The following is a 20971-nucleotide window of genomic DNA, read 5'->3' as shown; positions in this document are numbered from 1 at the left end:
TATAAAAATGTTCCTGAAAAGGAGATATGTTAAGCCCAACATTTGACTTTTGAATGTATTGGTGTTTTATTCTCAATGCTATCCCCAGCATGAGTTTGTTCTGCTCGCCTCCTAAACAAGGATTTTATCGGCCAACTGTATTGTTGAGCTGCCTTTGCTGCTGGACATCGGGCAATCCAGAGCTGGCTTGTCATTCTTTTCTTTTTTTTTTTTTTTTTTGTAGAGACAGAGTCTCACTGTACCGCCCTCGGGTAGAGTGCCGTGGCGTCACACGGCTCACAGCAACCTCTAACTCTTGGGCTTAAGCGATTCTCTTGCCTCAGCCTCCCCAGCAGCTGGGACTACAGGCGCCCGCCACAACGCCCGGCTATTTTTCTGTTGCACTTTGGCCGGGGCTGGGTCCGAACCCGCCACCCTCGGCATATGGGGCCGGCGCCCTACTCACTGAGCCATAGGCGCCGCTCCTGGCTTGTCATTGTTACTGCTCTCTTTCTAGTCACACAGCACAGATCTAAGTTCATTAAACACACCTCTTTACCTTTCCCGTAGATGCCCTTCTCTTCCCTGTTTGACTACAACCATGTTCTTGATGGCCTTTGGTGCGTTTTGACAGAACAATTGGTATAGGGATACAATCAACACTCACTGCTGTATCCTGCTCCACACAGAATACTGTAAGTTAAATAAAGGCCAGGAAAACACTGTCCTTGCTCTCTAAATGTCCCAGTTTCATAGGATCCTCAGAAGCAAACATGGATAACATTAATAAGAGAAAATCTAAGTAATACAAGTGTAAAACAGATTGTTATGGAGGGGAAAGAGGAGAAATGAATGCTTTTGATGGCAAGAAATAGTAAGGTTCTGAGAAGTCATTTTGCAAGAATAGAGATGTCAATTTAATTCTAACAATTTGCATTAAGAAGGTGCAATCCGGCTTCTGGACCAAATAAGCTTGGGGATGACCTTAAGCAAGTGGAAGGGGCTTAGCAAATGATGGTTGGTGGAGAGTGTGTTGATTATGGGGTGTAAGATGGAGTGTCCAATTTGTACTAGGAGTTTAGGTTAATGAGTTTGGTTTTCTACTTCTGGGTAGTAAGTAGGTGCCACTGGAATATTGCCCTAGGAATGTAATGAGTTTAAATATTTTCATGGAGATAGGTAGGTGGATTTACTTTAAAAGTCTAATATAAGATAATTTGAATAATTGGGGTCTATAATGCAGGTTTGAAGTTATAAGTTACAACAGCCACAATAAAGGGAACAGAAAGGATTGCATATGAGATGATGAAAGTATTTACTACAAATATTAATAAAATTCTGAACAAAAGGAGCTGAAGACTTCCACTCCTGTGAGAAAAATAGAAATATTAATTGACATAGAGAAAGAAAGAATTGTCTTGGTGGAAATGGTGAAGGGGTTCTGTTTTAGATACACCGAAAGTGAGTTACCTATGATCTTGACTGAGATCTAGAGCGCACCGGCTCTCCTCCCTCCCTTCCTTCCCCATTCCCTTGACTTCCTGGCCCCCCACCATGAATTGATTTGAGCTTTTCCTTTATGTGGGTATAGATCGTCTACTGACTTCATATTAGTGTTGAGTGCATTGGATTCTTCTTTTTCCATTCTAGTGATACCTTACTGAGAAGAATGTGTTTTAACTCAATCCAGGTTAATACAAAAGATATCAAGTCCCTGAGTGCCTTTGTATTGTGATTCTGTCTAAATTTAGCTTCTAAGAAGTTCATGAATATCTTACTCTCCTATTGACTGGAATTCATCGAAGGAACCAAGATTAGGATGGGAAAAGGAGTGGAGCAAAGAATAAAAGAAACTTTTTCAATCAAAGGCAAAATCAGGGCATCAGAAAGGGAGATCAGGGTATGAACTAGATTAGAAAATTTGATTGCAGAGACAAAAAATATTACTTAAAATATTTCCATACACTAAAGAAAATATAAAGCAGAAGCAATTAAAATTTGGCATAGGCAAAGCAAGATGGAGGGAAAGAATTTAAAAAAATAATAAAGCTGACATCAGTTCAAAAAAAATTCAAAAAAACAAAAAAAACAAAATAAAATAAAATTTGGCATAGGCTTACAGTTTCAGTTCAAAGACATGAATAGCTGGAAAGAATGTTTACTCTTAAAAGCAAAAAAACAAACTATTAACTACTTATCTTCAATCCATCAAAGAAAAATTACAAGGACAACAGCCTGAAATTTAAGATTCATAAATGTTGTTACATGAATTAACATTTTGTAACTCACCATACCTGACTGGTTTGCTATGGTGTGGATATGACGGGTGTTGACAGGCACCTGGGTTGTTTCCTGTTTTGAGAAATTATAAATAAAGTTGTTATAAAAACTGATGCAAAAATTTACAACCAACTTGTTAATATTTATCTGGCTGTGCTTTGGCTTGAAGTGTATTGAATATATAGATATAATTATAGAGAATCCCTAGCTTAACAAGACTGTGTTTTCCAATCCTTGAACACAGTATCTCTTTCCTTTTCTTCAATATTCTCTGACTTCTTCTAAATACGTTTTTTTTTTTTGCACAAATGTAAATATTTACCTATCTATCTACATATTCATGTCTTTATCTATATTTTAGTTTCAGTTTCTGATCTTTACTTGCTGCAGTGGAGAAACCGGATAGACTTTTGTAGATTGACCTTACATCTTGTGACCTTGTTTAATGAAATCTCCATTCTTGAAGTTTTGGGTAAATTTAATGGGATTTTCCACTTATATAATTATGTGACACATGCATAGAAAGTAAAATCGCTCCTAAGTGTTATTCCACTGGACTTAGTTCTGCCCACTAAGGACATTCTATAATGATCCTAATCTTATTTTCATAAACTTGCTTTCTTTATACTAGTTCATCTCCTTTATATATCCCCAGAGTCTTGTAGCAATCTGTGAATGCACTTCTTTTATTTTCTCTTTAAAGTCATATTTAGCTTGCCTTAAACTAGCTGCTCTATTTTAAGTGACTACATTATTTTGGTATATATTTTTTTGAAAGATAGTTTGTAGATTGTGTGCAGAACTCAGATATTGAACTAAATTGAACTATCTGTGTGATAGTAGAACAGCAGTAACAACAATAATAATAATAATTAATAGGCTTCATTGGCCCAGATAATTCTCATAGTTGCCTTATGCATCGATATTTCAATTAACACTTCATAGGTAAATAGACATAGTTTTATACAAGTTAAGAAATTTGGTGATATTTTCTCAGGTATATATAATAAAGCTGGTATTAATGCCCAGATCTCTTATATCAAATCTATTGCTCATAAACACTATTCTAGCATAAACGAGAATAGTGAATTTATTCTATAAATTTCACTGTGTAAAATGGAAATTGTTTACCATATGAGTTTGCTAATTCAATTAGTACTATACATAGTAAGTAGGAAATTAAAACTCTAAGTTTATTTATGAATTATTTATCTAGATACCTCTATTTCTTTTTTTTTCTTTTTTTTTTATTAAATCATAGCTGTGTACATTGGAGATACCTCTATTTCTATGTTTAATTATTGCAGTTTTGGTCAGTTCCTCAACCTTAAGGTTAAAAACAAAGCAATGGATAAATTTTATTTTATTATCCCTTTTTATGAAATATTATCATCTAATTATTAGCTTCTGAAAATTTTATTTTATTATCCCTTTTATGAAATATTATCATCTAATTATTAGCTTCTGAAAATATTTAAAAAATTCTAACTTTTGAGTATGTTTCTACTTTGCAGTAGAATTTAAATTTCACATAAGGAGACAAAACAGTTATTAAGACAACATCTAGATAATGAAATAAATGTAACTTTTTAAAATTGAAAAACCAACTGAAATACCTAATTTTATGCTCCTAAGATAGTTCATAGCCTCTAGAAATCAAGGACTATCTGATAGCACCATTACTAATTAACTTAGATTCCTAGAGAAAAATGTTTATGCAAACTACATTCAGGGTTGAGGATTTTAAAAATTGTATGCTGAACAGAAGATTACTCAATACTGATAGGCTGGTGAGGGTGCAATAAAACTTTATGAGCAGGTCAATATATAGCTGCACAATTTTCCCTGATAATTATTTTGGCAGCTCTACCTAACTCTGATGCAGCGTAGAAAACAGAACAAGCTATGAAATAAGGTAAGTCTTTGGTTCGTATTTTTTGCTGTTTTTCTATTTCCAAGCAATTATGCTTTTCTTCATCCATGTTGACAATATTTTTTATATATCTGCACTCATTTAAAATAGAAAAATATTAAATTTTATACTGCCTTTTCAAATATATTGTACTAAAGAGCCCTTGTACTAAAACATGAGAAATTGTATTTTTTTTAAAGAAAAAAGAATACATGTATTTTCTTTGTCCAGATATTTATTAAAGTTTTTGTCCGGCATAGGTGAAATAATAACTGGTTTTAATTGCTCTAAACAGAAGAAGAGTGGACTGGAAAATAATGTGAAAAATAGATGAATAAGTATATTTAAATATGTTTTAAGAAAATTAGGCTGAATACATTAACTTTTTCCTGGTAGATCTTGTAAAGATCTTTTATCAAGTTATCATCTAATGCAGTACTATTCATTTCCATAAAAAATATCCAGAGAAACCATATTAATATAAAATTTCTAAAAGTAAGTTTGCTTAAAATTACTATGATCCAAAATGATCATTATAATGATCACTTACAACATATAAACAATTTTAGTATTGATTATTGATGAATACTCATATGAGTAATTTAATTTTGGTACATTAATATCGTTCTGATTTTTCTAGATAAAAGAGAATTTCTTTTGTGAAATTCTCACAAAAGCATTTTTCAGAATTTTATTAATAAAATAAAAAAGCACAAATTTTGTTATTGGCATCTTGATGCCAAAGTAGCATATTGCTTTAAATGAAACTTATTTAAAGTTGAACATTAAATGTAACCACATCATTTTTACATAACATCAGGCAACTGCGTTTTATTTTCCAAACATCTTTATATATTACCTGTTGCTTTGATTAAGTTTTGCTTATAGTTTCTTTGAAGATTACTGTGCAATAAACAGCTTTCATATCTGTAACAGGAAATTATATGCTAAATTTGAATGCTAATCAATCTTCAAACGTTTGTTCCTAAGCTATATTAAAAATTAAGCTTATGCTCACTAAAAAGTAGTCTTTGAGCTACATCCTTACTTTTCTTGCTGTTAAAATGTAACAATCTAATAGAGGTAATTGACATGCATGTGAATAATTGCAATAGGCATGTTATATGCCAGGGTGAAATGGAGAAACGATAGATTAAGAGGAATAGACTCACAAAGGCCCTGATATTTGAAGTAGATTCGTCAATCAGATTTCACCTGGAAGATGAGATGGGGAGGGACCGTGTGCTCTCCAGAAAACTGTGCAACAGTGTTGGGGAAAGGATGACACTATAAGTCTAAAAATATTTTGAAGGGAAATTCAAAAACTTATGGAGTGATTGATGTAGGAGAAAAATAGGAGAATGTGAAAAGAAGTTCTAAGTTGGGACAATTTGGCACAGGGACTGATGCAGATATCCCCACAGGAGGAAGGACTATTTTAAGAGCCCCTCCACCCTGACCCCCCAAAAAAGGAAAGAAAAAAAGTTTGAAAGCAGCAATAAGACATTTACCTTAAAAATTATAAATACCTATTTCAACTTATGTCTTTGAATGAATGAAGATTTACATAAAAATCATGAAAAAAATCACCAAAAAGTTCATGATAACTTGAAAACCAGAAGGAGGTGAAGATGTAAAGTCAAAATCAAATTAAACAAGTCTGGTTTAACATAATAATTCCAGCAGGGTCCTTCCCGGTCTGCATTTGGGTACCCTCTGTGCACTAATTCAAACTCATCTTGTTATCTAAAAATGAATGTATATTTTTGATATGAGAGTTTGGTATATTTTATTTGTTGTTTCATGGAGGAAATTGTTGATTAACGTACTTTTAAATGCTTTAAACTGAGCAACAACTTGCAAATATATACTTCCAAATATATATACAGGTATATATATTCTTTTCCACTATATTATTGTGGGATTTAGTGTTGGAATTGGAAAAAGAAGAGTTTAATTAGAAAAATCTCAATTTTTGACTTCAAACTATAAAATTATTTTTCTTTAAGTTCCTAATCAATAAGCATCTCTTTCATAGAGGTGCTGTGCGAATTGAAAAACATAATACAAATGGAAGTCTTTGACTTGTAAAATGCTCTAACTTGGAAGGGTAAGACACACCTACTTAGAAATACTTTTTTTTCCTATTTTCATTTTAGTGTCCTCTTGTACCACTAATTCATTCTTTTTACTTAAAATTACATATGTTGCTTACTTTGTTTTTTTGTCAATGTGAGTTATTTCAGGTTATTAACTGCTAGAACTATGTGCTTTGATCTTGCTTAGAAAACAATGAATATAATTTCATGATAATTGATTTAGTATGGTTACACACTTTACATTTTGAACACACGTTATTTTCTTTCATTAGATGGCAAGAAGGAAGTTCACTGGATTGGAAATCTCTCTGATTGTCCTCTTTGTCATAGTTACCATCATAGCTATTGCCCTTGTTGCTGTTTTAGCAACAAAGACACCTGCTGTTGAAGGTAAGTCATATTAAAAATACTTACACATTTAGTGTTTTTCTTTGTTATTCCAGATTTCTCTTCTCCATTAAACTAATCACTTTAAAGTATCTTCTTCCCCCAGTTAGTTTCTTCTCTCATTTTTGGATCCTTCTGTACACTTTTTCCCCAAGAGTAGATGATTCTCTCTCCTTTCTTTAACTATAAAACATAAATGGTAAGTGTGGTGCAAATGCATAATTGTTTCCTTTTGAATCTACATGAAGACCTTCTGTGAACATATTTTTTTTCTGAAGAAACATTCAATAGAATTCTGTACTGTCAATTTTTAAGTTTATTTGGACCTTTTCCTTTTTATAATTAGGTCTCGAATTCGTGGGTCCTTTTTAATATAAATTTATTTTAATTTTTATCGTATAAATTCATGTATACATTAATGAAGTGTTAATTACTAGACAAATCTAAAAACATTAATTAATGTCATGTTTTATTTTATTGAGCTTTTTCCTCCACCAGAAATTAGGGATCCTACTTCAACTCCAGCTACCACCTCGTCTCCTTCTGGTTCAGGAAGATGTCCAAATGAGCCGAATGATGCTGTCAATGAGAGAATAAACTGCATTCCAGAACAATTTCCAACACAGGTCTGCAAAAGATGTCCCTAATATTTTTATGGATATATAAATCATATATATATAATTACTTAATACTGGATCAATTTCATATTATTAAGAATTTTCATGTTATTTAGGCTGCATTTTTTTATTTTAGTTCTGTAAAAGCAAATGTTATATAATAGAAATTACTCAGCTTGCTTTTTTGTATGTCTGTTCAGTTCAGATTAACAAGTTAGTATTTATTCATCCTTAAAAAGTTATTGTTAACTTTAGAAACTTTTTTGAAATTATATCCTTTCCAACAAAACATACCAGAGAGAATATCTCTGCTCCATTAGAGTAATTGTGATGAAGGCCTTGGGCGGTGCCTGTGGCTCAAGGAGTAGGGTGCCGGTCCCATATGCTGGAGGTGGCAGGTTCAAACCTAGCCCTGGCCAAAAAAAAAAAAGGGCGGCCCCTGTGGCTCAGTGAGTAGGGCGCCGGCCCCATATGCCGAGGGCAGCGGGTTCAAACCCAGCCCCGGCCAAACTGCAACAACAACAAAAAAAAAATAGCAGGGTGTTGTGGCGGGCGCCTGTAGTCCCAGCTACTCGGGAGGCTGAGGCAAGAGAATCGGGTAAGCCCAAGAGTTAGAGGTTGCTGTGAGCCATGTGACGCCACGGCACTCTACCCGAGGGCGGTACGGTGAGACTCTGTCTCTAAAAAAAAAAAAAAAAAAAAGAAGGCATTAAAAGGAGTACTTGTGAAAAATATAATAATGTTCATTTTCTGAAATTGGTTATTTTTTGTTATATGACAGTTAGGAAGGAAAAGATCAAAATAGAGAAAATTAAGGTTAGCCAATTGGATTCTTGTGACTCAAAATTAATTTTTTTTTTCTTCCTAAGCCTGTATGGGAATAAAGGTCCATTTGTGCGTGTGTGTGTGTGTTTACAAATTCTGACAGCTAAGTTTGTAAACTCACCCTAGAAAAAGTGCTAAATACCTCATTGCTGAATATCACTATAGTCGCCTTCAAAGTCCTCCCAGTGGGGAGCTGTACAGTGATGCTTGCCTATAAGTCCACATTTCAAAGCAATTTTGGAACTCTTTCTGGAATGATCATCAGAGCTGTTGTTGTCTGAGGTCTGAGAATTAAGTTCACCAACTTCCTACCATGCACTTACATTAGCAGCACTGTACAAACAACTTGGTAAGGTTTCTTAACCTTGGTATATCAAAGTCTCACAGCTGTGCTCCTGTCAATGTGTGGTGATATCTTGCTGAGTGACACTTATTATTGTTGTTGGATATTTCTGAGTCCTGACAATTCTGTTGGTCATTCCAGAAAAGGAGTTCTAAAATTACTTTAAAGGGTGGACTAGGGGCTGGTCTAAGTATAGCTTCCCAAGGAGAGTACTTTGAAGGTGGCCATAGTGATACTCAGTAACAATGTATGTAGCACTTTTTCCAGCATGAGTTTGTAAAGTAGTTGTCAGTCCTCACATATGTAGTCATCCTGGGGTATTTGCAGGAAATTGTTTCCAGGACTCCTGAAGATACCAAAATCTGAGGATGCAGAAGTACAGGGCTCTTGGATACGATGTCATACCATTTGCGTGCAAACTCTGCACATCCTCTCACACATTCATAAAAAAATCATTTCTAGATACTTACAATGCCCAACACAATGTAAACACTATGCAAATAGTTGTTATACTATATTTTTATTTGTATTGCTAATTTTCAGACAGTTTTGATCCATAGTATATTGTGTCCACAGATGCAGAGGAAGGACTGTATCTATTGGCATTTTACAAATGTTTGCATTTGCAAATATAATATCTATACCTACGTCTCGATTTTCCCATTCCCCCTTACCACACTCAAAATAAATAAATAAACTATACAATTTCCATTATCCCTATACTATTTTTTGCCACATCATAGTTAAAACATAATTTTCTGATTAATTTTCCTTGAAAAATTCCAAATAGATAAGATTTTCCCCAGGACAATAGCAGGAGTAGCAGGCCCTATAGCTTACTCAGTGGTAAAAGAGCTAAATGACATAATATTTACTGCAGCACACAGAGGAAAGTGGCCAGATAGCCCAGTTAATTTTCTGCTTCAGAAATGACTGCAGGTCCACATAGAATTCTGTTAGGAACAACAGTGCCTACAAGGGTCTAATGGGGAAGCAGCATTTAAAAGCCAAATGGGTATCATTTTGAGGCCCAGTTATTAATCTTTTGAGCCCCTAGATGTTGGGTTTTTGAAGAATTTATTCAATATGAAATAAATTAAACTTATGAGTTTAACAAATTAAACTTCAAAAGTGATATTTAAGTCTGTCATTTTAGGGAAAAAATAAACTTATCATTTTAAAAGTTTAATGCATCAATTTAAGTATTTTCTTGACATTTTTAACTAGTAAAAGTAGAATGTAGCCAAATGATTTTAAGGTAGTGCTAATTTTAAATAGACTCTCATTCACAGAGTATTTGAATTATATGGGGACTGAGAGGATTTTTTAAGGCTCAAAGAAAAATTCTAAGGTCATTCTGCTCGATTAGAGACAAAGCTAGAATTAGGACGTTGTTGTGAAGTTACATGTGACCTTGTTTTCATGAAGTCAATAGTCCTTATTCAAGAACTAGCATCTTATAATTTTTTCTAACTGGGTGATTTTACAAGGTAGTATTTTTCTATTATGGGAAATGGATTTAAAAAAAAATAATGGATGACTGAAAAAATAAATTCAACTTAAAATTAGGAAAGGGCCTACCCATTTCTACCTGTGTTTCTCTTTTAAGAAATGTTACATTTGTCAAATTAGATTTTTATTCAAACTTGGTCACCCAGAGTTTTTAAGAAAATTTTGTTATTTATAGTTTTATACCTTAAATAATATGTTTTCACTAAGTCCCTTGACGATTCTTTAAAATACCTCACATGTGAATTTTTCATCATATCAAGTGACCTACTAGAGCAACTATTTATCATCTTAACCATATTGACACTTCTCAAGATGAGAAGCATGCCACCTGCTTAAATGGGATTTGCTCCAGACAAGGCGGGTGAGCCTGAATTTGACCAAAATGAAAAATTTCTTAGCATTCTTAATTTTTTAAAAAGCTTCTTTGAGTTTGTACATGTCTCAGGATTTATCATGACTCTGAAAATTTTCAAAATATGATTAATATTGTCGTATAAATAACCAATTTTTAATTATAAAAGGCATGAACATTTATGGCACAATAATGAGAAAACAGGAAAAAGTCAAAATGGAAATCTAAGAAATGACTATCACTTTAACCACAGTGTTTTACCACAGTGTTTGCTGTAACAACATAACACAGATGCAAATCTGACACACTGACATTTATATTCTCACTGTTTTAGAGGCTGGAAGGCCAAGATCAAAATGCTATCAAGGGTGGGTTTTAGTCGGGGTCTCCCTTCCTGGCTTGTAGATGGCAGCCTTCCCATTGTTACTGTCATAGAACTTCCTCTAAATGCATCTGGAAAGAGAGAGAGAGAGAGACAAAGAGAGAGAGAGAGGAGGGAGAGAGAGAGATCTGGAGTCTCTTCCTACTCTTACTAGGACAACAAATCTGTTGCAGTAGGGGCCCACTCTTATACTATATAATCTTAATTTCCTTATTAAAGAATTTATCTTCAAATACAGTCAGATTGGGAGGTAGAGCATCAGCACATGAATTGAGGGGAGGCACAATATATATGTACTGCATAAGGCGTATCATAACCATATGTTATATAAAATTTATATATGATTACTCATGTATATGAAATACTCCATTCTTTATAATTATATATACACATATCTATACACATATTAACTACAAATAGGGATATAATAAATCTTTTGTATTTTTTAACTACTAGAGATTAATGAAACTCTACCTATTGATGGATGGTGTGTTTTAATTTTTTGCTTTGTCCAATGAAGCAAAAAGAGGCCTGATTTTGGATGAGGAATTAAAAATAATGATGGGGAAAAGCCTAAACTCCCTAAAAATAAGAGAAAATGAAACATAAACAACAAATATCAAAAATTTCACGAGAAAAATAAATTATAAGAGAAATAAATTACGATTGTTTTTAAAGCAAAATAGAATTATCCATTTTTAAACTTACATTGGTAAGTACATGTAGTAAGTTGAATAACATTTTTCAAAAAATTCATGTCTGTGAGGAGTCATAGATTGTGACCTTATTTGGAAATTGTGTTTTGCAGATATATTTAGTCAGCATGAAATCACACTGGATTAAGGTGGTCCCTGAATCTGAGGACGGATGTCCTTATGAGAATAGAGAACTGTATACAGAGACAGATAGGAAAGAATGCCGTGTGAAGACAAATGCAGAAATTGAACAGATGCATCTATAAGTCATAGAAGACAAAGGTTCACTAACAGCCACAGAAGCTAGACAGGGTCAAAGGAGAATTCTTTCTTTCAGCTTTGGAGGCAGGATGGCTCTGCCAACACCTTGAATTCGGACTCTGAGCCTCCAGAATGGTGGAACAATAAATTTCTGTAGTTTTAAGACACATTTTCATAGATATTATGAAAGTCCTTTGGAAACTAACACAGTGTGGTTTACAAAATTTAAAGTAAATCTTGATTTGCTACACTTTTTTTATTTTATCAAAATATGATTATATGGTGCTCATTTTTTTCGTCTTCTTTTTTTTTTAATTTAGCACCTTGAAACTTTTCTAAATAGTTACTTGCATGTCTAATTCTGCATCTTTGTTTTGTACTAACATTTAAAAAATCTTTTATAAAGACTATCTGAATGATAATTTTTGTACAATTACATATTTGTATTGCTGGCAGTATTTCTATGGGTTAGGTTTAGGTAAGTAGAGGTAAAATTGCCAGATCACAAGTCACACATACCTTAGTTTTTGATAAATAACAACCATCCAGAATGATCTCATTTGATTATGTAGAATGATCTCATTTGATTATGTGCATATGATATATGGGAACATATTTGATACCATTTTAATTTGACTTTGTTTAGTCAATTGACTAAACACGGAATCTTTTAACTTATTTCTATGGAAAATAACCAATAAGGAGAACATATGGGTGTTCATATTAGGAAAGTATATCATGCTATTAAATTTAGATATTACATAGATTTATAATTGACCACTGTTAATGCTTACCATCACCATATCAGTCAACTTTGTATAACATTTGTAATTTTTCTTCCACTTCACATCTCTCATTTAAATAATAATACTACTGAAAATTTAGTATTTTGCTTTACTTATTGAATGTGATTGCAGCAACCATTTGTGATACCTAAAACATTAACTAGTTAAAATATTTTAAATAGTAAAACATTGAACTAATAAATAGTGGAAAATAACTATCATAAGAACTTTATGTAAACTTGAACCCAAGGTCATATCTTCATCTTTACAGCCAACCCTGCAGCTTGACATATAATTAGTGCAAAATAAATGTTTCAGTTTTCTGCATCAGCACCAAGAGAACGGAATAAAATTTCCCAGAGGACAAGAACCTTTAAAATACAAGTTTGTACATGGCTGAGTGTGGTGGCAGGTGCCAATAGTCCAGCTTCTCAGGAGGGTGAGGCAGGAGGATTACCTGGGCCAAGGAGTTGGAAGTTGCAGTGAGCCAGGCTGATGCTACTACACTCTAGCCTTGGACACAGAGTGAGGCCCTGTTTCAAAAAGAAAAACAGAAGAAAAGAAACATTTGCCCTAATAGCATACTTTAATAACCACAATTTGAGCATCCATCTCTAGCAGGTTGCAGTTGAATTCATCAAGTAATTGTATTTCTTCCAAATAAAGAGAAAGAGAGAACACATAATATTTTGGTATCATGGTACAAATATTACAATTTGGTATCAATTGTATATTTAAAGGAGTATACAAATTGTATATTTGAAGGAATACACTTGTTTTTCAAACATTATTTCATTTAAAAAAAGAGAGACTGAAACATCTGATAATAGTTCCAATCATACTATTCCTTTTAAAAACTATTTTTCCAGGCTACTTGTGCCCAGCGAGGCTGCTGCTGGAGGCCTCGGAACGATTCTACTGTTCCTTGGTGTTTCTTTGCAGATAACCACGGATATAATGTTGAAGAAAAGACAACAACAAGTACTGGTGAGAACTGCTGTGTCCTAATGATTCAATATGATACATTCTAATTGAAACAAAAGTGTGTAAAATATTTTCTTTGGAAACATACCTTAAACTTAATCCATAAGAAGGGTTTACACAAGAATGGTCAAATGGGTTACTGAGAATTTCTAATCTCCATGAGTGTATTTAATTTAAAAACTCTCAGTTGTGATAAATGTAATAAACTATAACAAATATACAAATTATTTAGTAATTATTCATTCTTATAGTTAAAATTACTCATTCCAGCTTTTTCTTTTTTTCATTATTCAAGGATCTACAGCCAAATTAAGAAGGATATCTTCACCTACAGTCTTTGGAGCTGACATTGATAATGTTCTTTTGACAACTCAGAATCAGACGATCAATCGTTTCCGGTTTAAGGTTTGGTTTTTGAGATTTCCAAAAGAGATTCAACAGTAAAATACATTTATGAACACATTTTTCATGTGACCAATCTACTTTCCCTCTTGAGAAATATTTATTCCGGGGGGGGGGTAAAAAAAAAAAAGAGAAATATTTATTCCAAATCAAAGGCCTAACCAGACACTGCTTTTCTGAGCCTATTTACTTAAATATAACAATTATATTCCTTCAGTACTTATTTCTGAAAAGTATAATAATATAGTCCAGGTGAAATATTTGATATGGTGTCTTAGAGAGAATTAAGACTGAGTAAACATTAGTAATTTGTAACTTTTATTATTTAAACTATAGGCTATGATAAAGGATGAAAGTTTAACTTGAGAAAAGTGTTTAGAGTGCCATCTAATTGTCACTTTTACTCACTGTGCCTTTTTACCAGATATTAGTTGTATTCATGAATTTAATAAAACTGATTCTCACTGATACTTGGCCAATAATTTATTATTATTATTTTTGTTATTTGATTTGGAAGTAAAACCAGCACCATATAATTGGTAAATTAGCTTTTTAGCAACAATTTGCAGGACCCAAGGGTTTTCTTAAGACAAAATTGAAAATTCTTATGGGATTATCTACAGGGGGGAACACTGATAAGCACTGCTCAAAAAGTCTAGCGTTCAATAATTAATATTTGATAATACTATTATTAATATTCTTATAAGCCAATAAAAATCTTCACATGATTATATATACAATGCTTTTGTAACCAATCGAATCTTTTTATTTCTTAACAATTTACATGGTTTGTACATAACCACTCACATACATTGAAATGAAGGTTATAACTAGATTAATACTTCTGTAAAATTTTAGATGTATTATATTTTACTTGAGGCTTGCATTTAATAATTAATTCAGAATTTAAAAAAATAATGGTTTGGAATCAAGTATTTTAATTCGTTTAAATTTTTGCAGATTACAGATCCAAACAACACCCGATTTGAAGTTCCTCATCAGTATGTCAAAGAATTCACTGGGCCCGTAGCTTCTGAGACATCGTACGAAGTTCAGGTTACTGAAAGCCCCTTCAGTATCAAAGTTATTAGGAAAAGCAATGGCAAAACATTGTAAGTAGTTATCCTACTTTACCTTTATATAAAACAACTGGTCATTTTTATTCTATTGTTATAGAAGAGGAATGTCTTATTGTCAAGGTATTTTCAGAAAGAATAAATTTCCTCTCCAAAGAGGGTAGATATACATCTTTGTAAAGATTATGGGGATAAGGAGTTTTTATTTTCTTTAGATGAAAAATGCTAGAACTTGCATGAGAATATACAAATTTGAGCACACCATAGGTGATGGTGGAGAGCATCAGGGATGCAACTATTCTCTTGTGTAATTTTTACATATATAGAATGCCTGTTATATCTTTTCCCCTTATTTATCATATTCTGTTGCCCATTTGTAGAATCAAATAGTTACTATTCAGAGAGGGGTAATTATCATGGTAATACTGAAATGATGTATGTATATATTAAATGAACTATAGGCTGAATACATTTATATGAATATATTTATGGGAGTGTATTTGTACAGGGGATTTAGTTAGAGCCTATGGATAGTTTCAAGGGAAATTCTGTTCATTGCCAAGAAATGTTAATAAAGCAATCATCAAGATCGAATCTCAGCAATTACTTCTAATAAATATATGTTGATAGTTTTGCAATTACATTTGTGTTAAAGCATAAAAATATTCAATGCTAAGAAAAAAGAAAAGAGGCCTGTGCAACTAAAGCATAATCTCACATATGGAATCTAGCATCAAAAAGTCAAAATTATTGTCAAGGAGAGGGTTAGGGTTGGTGGTTACCAGAAGCTAGAGGCTGGAGAGAATGTGGCGATGACAGTCAAAGGATTAGACAAAAGGAATCGTTTGAGATCTGTTGCATAGCAATAATGTAGTTAATAATGAATTTAATGTATATTTCAGAATTGCTAAGGGAGTAATGTTGATTCCAGCTGTCACACCACAAAATAGTACATAGGTTGATGGAAATATAAATTATCGTGATTAAAAAATTTAATAACATATATAAAAAACATCTCATAAAAATTCTATGAATATAGTCATCCCTCTGTATCCTTGGGATATTGGTTCAAAGATTGTGTAGTATTTTCCTATAACTTAGACACTTCTTCCTGTATACAATAAATGATCTTTAGATTACTTATAATACCTAATACAAAGTAAAGGCTATGGAAATAGTTGTTATACAGTATTGATTAAGATATTATTATAATAAAAATTGATTAACATATTATTATAAGAAAATCATGTAGAGAACACAGGTGATCTTCCATTGTTTTCTCAAAATATTTTCAATCTATAAGTGGTTGACTCCACAGAACCAAAATGCATGGATACAGAGGACCCAACGTATATGAGATTATTATTTATCAATCAAATTGAAAAATGAAAACAAAACACATTAAATACAAGATAACATTTCTTTATAGTACAGGTTTTGTCTGCGTAAAATATGCAACTTCAATTTTTTGGCAAACAATGATTTTTAACTTAATTTTTACATAAATTTTAGATATGAAAATGTTAAGTGTGATACTGTATTTTAAAACTCAGTTCCAAGAACAAAGCAGATCTGGGCTTGAAACCTTGCTCTGCTGTTTATCAGTTTATGACCTTGGAAAATGCCTAAATTTGCCAGCTTATGTCATCTGTAAAATGGAATTGATAATACTAATTAGACTTTAAATTTCTCATGGTGCTCAGAAGAGGGAGTGCATATGAAAGGTATTGTCAATGATGAAGCAAATTGTATTGATGAAATGATGAAGTTCTGTGTATGGGACCTGACAATTAAGTTCACGAACACATCCTAGAAAATGTGCTACGTACCTCATTGCTGAATGTCACTCTAGTCACCTTTGGAGTACTCCCCTTGGGACGCTGTGCTCTCCCACCAGCTCCTAGTCTACCCTTCAAAGCAGTTGGGAACTCCTTTCTGGGATGGCCACCAGAGCTGTTGTCACATTGCCCTTGACATCCTGAATGCCATCAATATATCTTCCTTTCAATATTTCTTCTCGCTTGGGTGAAGGAAAAGGTCACTGGGAGCCAGATAAGATGAGCAGGAAGGATGTCCCAACACAGTTATTTTTCAGTAGCTGAAAACTCCCTGTCATACAGTGCTGTGTCAGCTCTTCACTCTGTTCATCCCTGAGCAGCTTTGGGAACATGTTTCCACATATCTTTCTCATACCAAGAGTTTCATCGAAGACTTTCCTGTTTCTCTGCTGATATTTATTTGGTCTGCTACGCTTATTATCATCAGGCGATGATTCTGAACCGCAATTCCATAACTTTTCTTCAGTCCTGCTTGTTACTGGCCACCCTCAGAAAAACATTTAATTCAATTGTACACTGCTGTTTTCTTCAAGGCATTATCCCTTACACTTGGCCTAACATATCCCAGATTGCAATTCCACTTTTGGAAATTACCATTGTTCATTGCCTAATTCAAGCTCCAACATCCTTGTGATGGGTACACAAAAACAGGTGATGGCAATGTGAACGCCACTCTCCAAGACATAGCCATGTGTCAACAGGAACACCCCAGTGAAACCCTGACAGTGCAAGGGTGACGAAGCCTTACTTGTGAGTTATTTGTACAATGCTGCCAAGGGAAGCACTCCATGGCAAGTTTGTGAACTTAACTGTCAGAAGTTCATAATTTGAGTGTTTCTAAGAAGTGACCAGAGGTAAACACTGGCATCTTTAACAAAGTATTTTGAATGACTTGAACATAAAGCCGTGTGTGGAGCACTCACAGATGTCCATAGATCATTTATTAATTTATTTCATGGTGCAGGTTTGATACCAGCATTGGTCCCCTGGTGTACTCTGACCAGTACTTACAGATCTCGACCAGACTCCCCAGTGAATATATTTATGGTATTGGAGAACACATTCATAAGAGATTCCGTCACAATTTAAATTGGAAGACATGGCCAATCTTTACTCGAGATCAACTTCCCGGTGATGTAAGAAACTATCTCTTATTATAAATAAAATGGGCCTATTGGAACAGATAATCAGTTTTAGCTTATTTGAAGCATCATTTAATTAAAATCATCAGTGAAGCTATTTGGATGTCAGGGATACATAATCTAGAAGCTTCTTTATCTAAGGGGTGAGAATTGATAGTTAAGCTCTAAATTAACTCAATGACTAAAGATTTTGTGAATATTTGAGCAGTCATTTCCACTTTATGGATTCTTTAACTTTTATTTTCACATTTTATCATTCCTTTTTTGTCACCTTATACATAAACCCAGCAATGGCTATTTATTGCACTAAAATAATTGCAAAGACTTTTCACATTTTTCATGTCTTCATATGGTATGGTGTCTGCCTAACAACTAGACATTAATCTCTGCCCTTCTTCTAGTTTCAAAACATCTGATTATCTTCTAGAGATTCAAATATCAGCTTATTTGGTTTTCTTTGCGAGTACAGAAACTTAAGGTTCTTTTTCATTCGTCTATTATTGAGGGCTCATTTTAAATTTCACATCGTAAGAACTTCTTTCAAACTCTCTCATGAGCCTTTTTAAGCCTTTATTTAGCACAGCAATCACCACAGTGTATAGTCTTGTGTCTGTGAGGGTGAGATTCTTTTTTTTTTTTTTTTTTTTTTGTAGAGACAGAGTCTCACTGTACCGCCCTCGGTAGAGTGCCGTGATGTCACACAGTTCACAGCAACCTCTAACTCTTGGGCTTACGCGATTCTCTTGCCTCAGCCTCCCGAGCAGCTGGGACTACAGGCGCCCGCCACAACGCCCGGCTATTTTTTGGTTGCAGTTTGGCCGGGGCTGGGTTTGAACCCGCCACCCTCGGCATATGGGGCTGGCGCCCTACTCACTGAGCCACAGGCGCCGCCCGAGGGTGAGATTCTTGAAGACAAAAGTCAAAACATTTTTTTCAGATTGTTTTTCATTGCTCCATAATTGAGTTGGGTCAAATGTTTGTATATTTTAATGCCAATGCTATTTCATTCCCACCAATAAGCAAATGAGTATTTTTTTTTTTTTAGGAGCCTCATTTGCTCTAACATTTTTTTTTTTTTTTTGCTCCAGCACTCTTAGTACATTTTATCAATTTCTGTTTACAGCATCACTGTCTGAGAACCTAATTGCTATTTTCTATACATTCTTTCCTTTAAATCTCCATACCAAATCAGTCACAAGGTTTTTTTTTTTTTCCTTTCACATCATCTGTGTCTTTCCAAGCAGTCTCCACAATTTCAGTTCTCATCAGCTCTCACCAAGTATACTACAAAAGCTCCGTGGGGGTCAGCATTGTCTTGGAATTCCCCACAGTGCTTATATGGGGCATAACTGATAAACACACCATTACTTTATTATAACAAATAGCTTATCAAAACTCATTTAATCATAATCAAACATGAGCGAAAGTTAAATAGTATATTACTAGTATAATGTGTATATTATCAATATGTCACATAATTTTATGCTAAGATAATCTACATAGTTAAAATAAGTTAGATGTTTTTATACATATAGATCTGTACAGATACTGTACAGATACATACAATGAAAAAATTGGTATTAGAAATACAGAAAGTTATAGATACAAAAATATGAAGATCATTTTAATATTTATAATTTATTTAAATACAAGCTGCAACAATTAAGTTCATGAATTCGTCTTAGAAAAATTGCTGCAAACCTCCTTGCTGAACTATGGTCACCTTCGAAGTATTGCCCTTGGGAAGCTACGCACTGGCACCAGGGCCTAATCCACCCTGCAACGCAATTCTGAAACTGTTATTTCTGGAATGACTATCAAGCTCTCATCAGATGAGGTCTGACAATTAAGTAGTGAGCTTTCCATGTGCACTTAAATTTGCACCACTGTGCAGACAACTCGGTGGTTTCATTTGCTTGGTGTAGAAATGTCTCACAGCTGTGTTTGTTCGACATGTGATGGTGTCTGGGCAAGTGCTTGCTGTTGCATGTGTTTCCGCGCTGTGTGATAGCCCTGAAGGCCGTTCCAGAGAAAGTGTTTTGAAGTTGCTTTGACGAGTGGACTAAGTGCCTGCATTGGTGTGTGGCTTTCCAAGGGGGCACTTCAGAGGTGACTATAGTAATATTCAGCAATGAGGTGTGCAGCACTTTTTATAGGGTGAGTTTGCAAGCTTAATTGTCAGGCCATGTACACTTATTTTATACTTAAAATAACTTATTCTAAGACACTTTGAAAATTTTATTTTCAAATTTTTGCATTATAGAATAATAATAATTTATATGGCCATCAAACATTCTTCATGTGCATTGAAGATACTTCTGGAAAGTCATTTGGTGTTTTCTTAATGAACAGCAACGCGATGGGTAAGACAAATCTATTTGACCAAATGTTTAAAGGAGATATAATTTGAAATGTCTTAACTGATCTCCTTATTCCAATTATGTGTATCACACATCAGAGTCAACTCTACTGTCAATGTTTTGCATGTGGATCTATTCTAAGTAGGTTTTGAGATTAGTGAGTCAATGAATTTCTGTATATCAGTATTTACATTTTTGAGAAATTCTGCTGTTTTTTCATTTAGACACTTTATTTTCCCTTGAGAGAAAAATTGAAACACATTCAGGCCAATGAATATTTTCATTTCCCAAAAGCTCATTTGTCAACATAGAGTAAGGGGTCACCACGGCTAAAAAAAAAAGCCTCTATAAAGATAGGAAGATGGAAGAGTAAATTTTTAGTTTGTCACAATTCGAGTAATGTGGAATCTTTTGTTTTTAATATTGTGAGTTAAATATTTAATAAGTAAATCAATGATGATAAAAAGTTACAAACATTAATCATGTCCTTGCAGATTCAATTTATTACACGGTTACCCAATTCCTATTTCTTAAACATAAAAAAATTAAATTTAAGACATTTATTTTTAGAAATTCATATGTGATAGTACCATTTCTCAGAGAATCTTCAATTAAAATGACTAATTAAAATGCTATTTTAGAAAGAAATTTATTTTTGTAAGAGGCTCCAGGGGAGCTTTTGCCAACATCTTTAAAAGGAACTATCTGAGATACACGATTGCTAGGTAGAGTCTTTTACA

At 33.6% G+C, this 20971-nt stretch overlaps 1 protein-coding gene across 1 annotated transcript in view; it reads left to right on the top strand.

The window, feature by feature from the left end:
* The first annotated feature begins 4109 nt into the window (after window positions 1-4109).
* SI (sucrase-isomaltase) overlaps window positions 4110-20971 on the top strand; it is a 93881-nt gene continuing 77019 nt past the window's right edge. Inside the window, exons 1-8 of the mRNA XM_053600537.1 lie at window positions 4110-4174; window positions 6543-6660; window positions 7156-7283; window positions 13299-13416; window positions 13709-13818; window positions 14776-14927; window positions 17694-17865; window positions 20135-20234. Of these exons, the coding sequence (XP_053456512.1) occupies window positions 6543-6660; window positions 7156-7283; window positions 13299-13416; window positions 13709-13818; window positions 14776-14927; window positions 17694-17865; window positions 20135-20234 (898 nt within the window). The 5' untranslated portion in view covers window positions 4110-4174. The remainder of the gene's footprint in view (window positions 4175-6542; window positions 6661-7155; window positions 7284-13298; window positions 13417-13708; window positions 13819-14775; window positions 14928-17693; window positions 17866-20134; window positions 20235-20971) is intronic.

The sequence above is a fragment of the Nycticebus coucang genome, chromosome 8 (assembly GCF_027406575.1).
Source record: "Nycticebus coucang isolate mNycCou1 chromosome 8, mNycCou1.pri, whole genome shotgun sequence".
In the NCBI taxonomy this organism is placed as follows: domain Eukaryota; kingdom Metazoa; phylum Chordata; class Mammalia; order Primates; family Lorisidae; genus Nycticebus; species Nycticebus coucang.
This window is presented reverse-complemented; position numbering and strand designations above follow the sequence as displayed.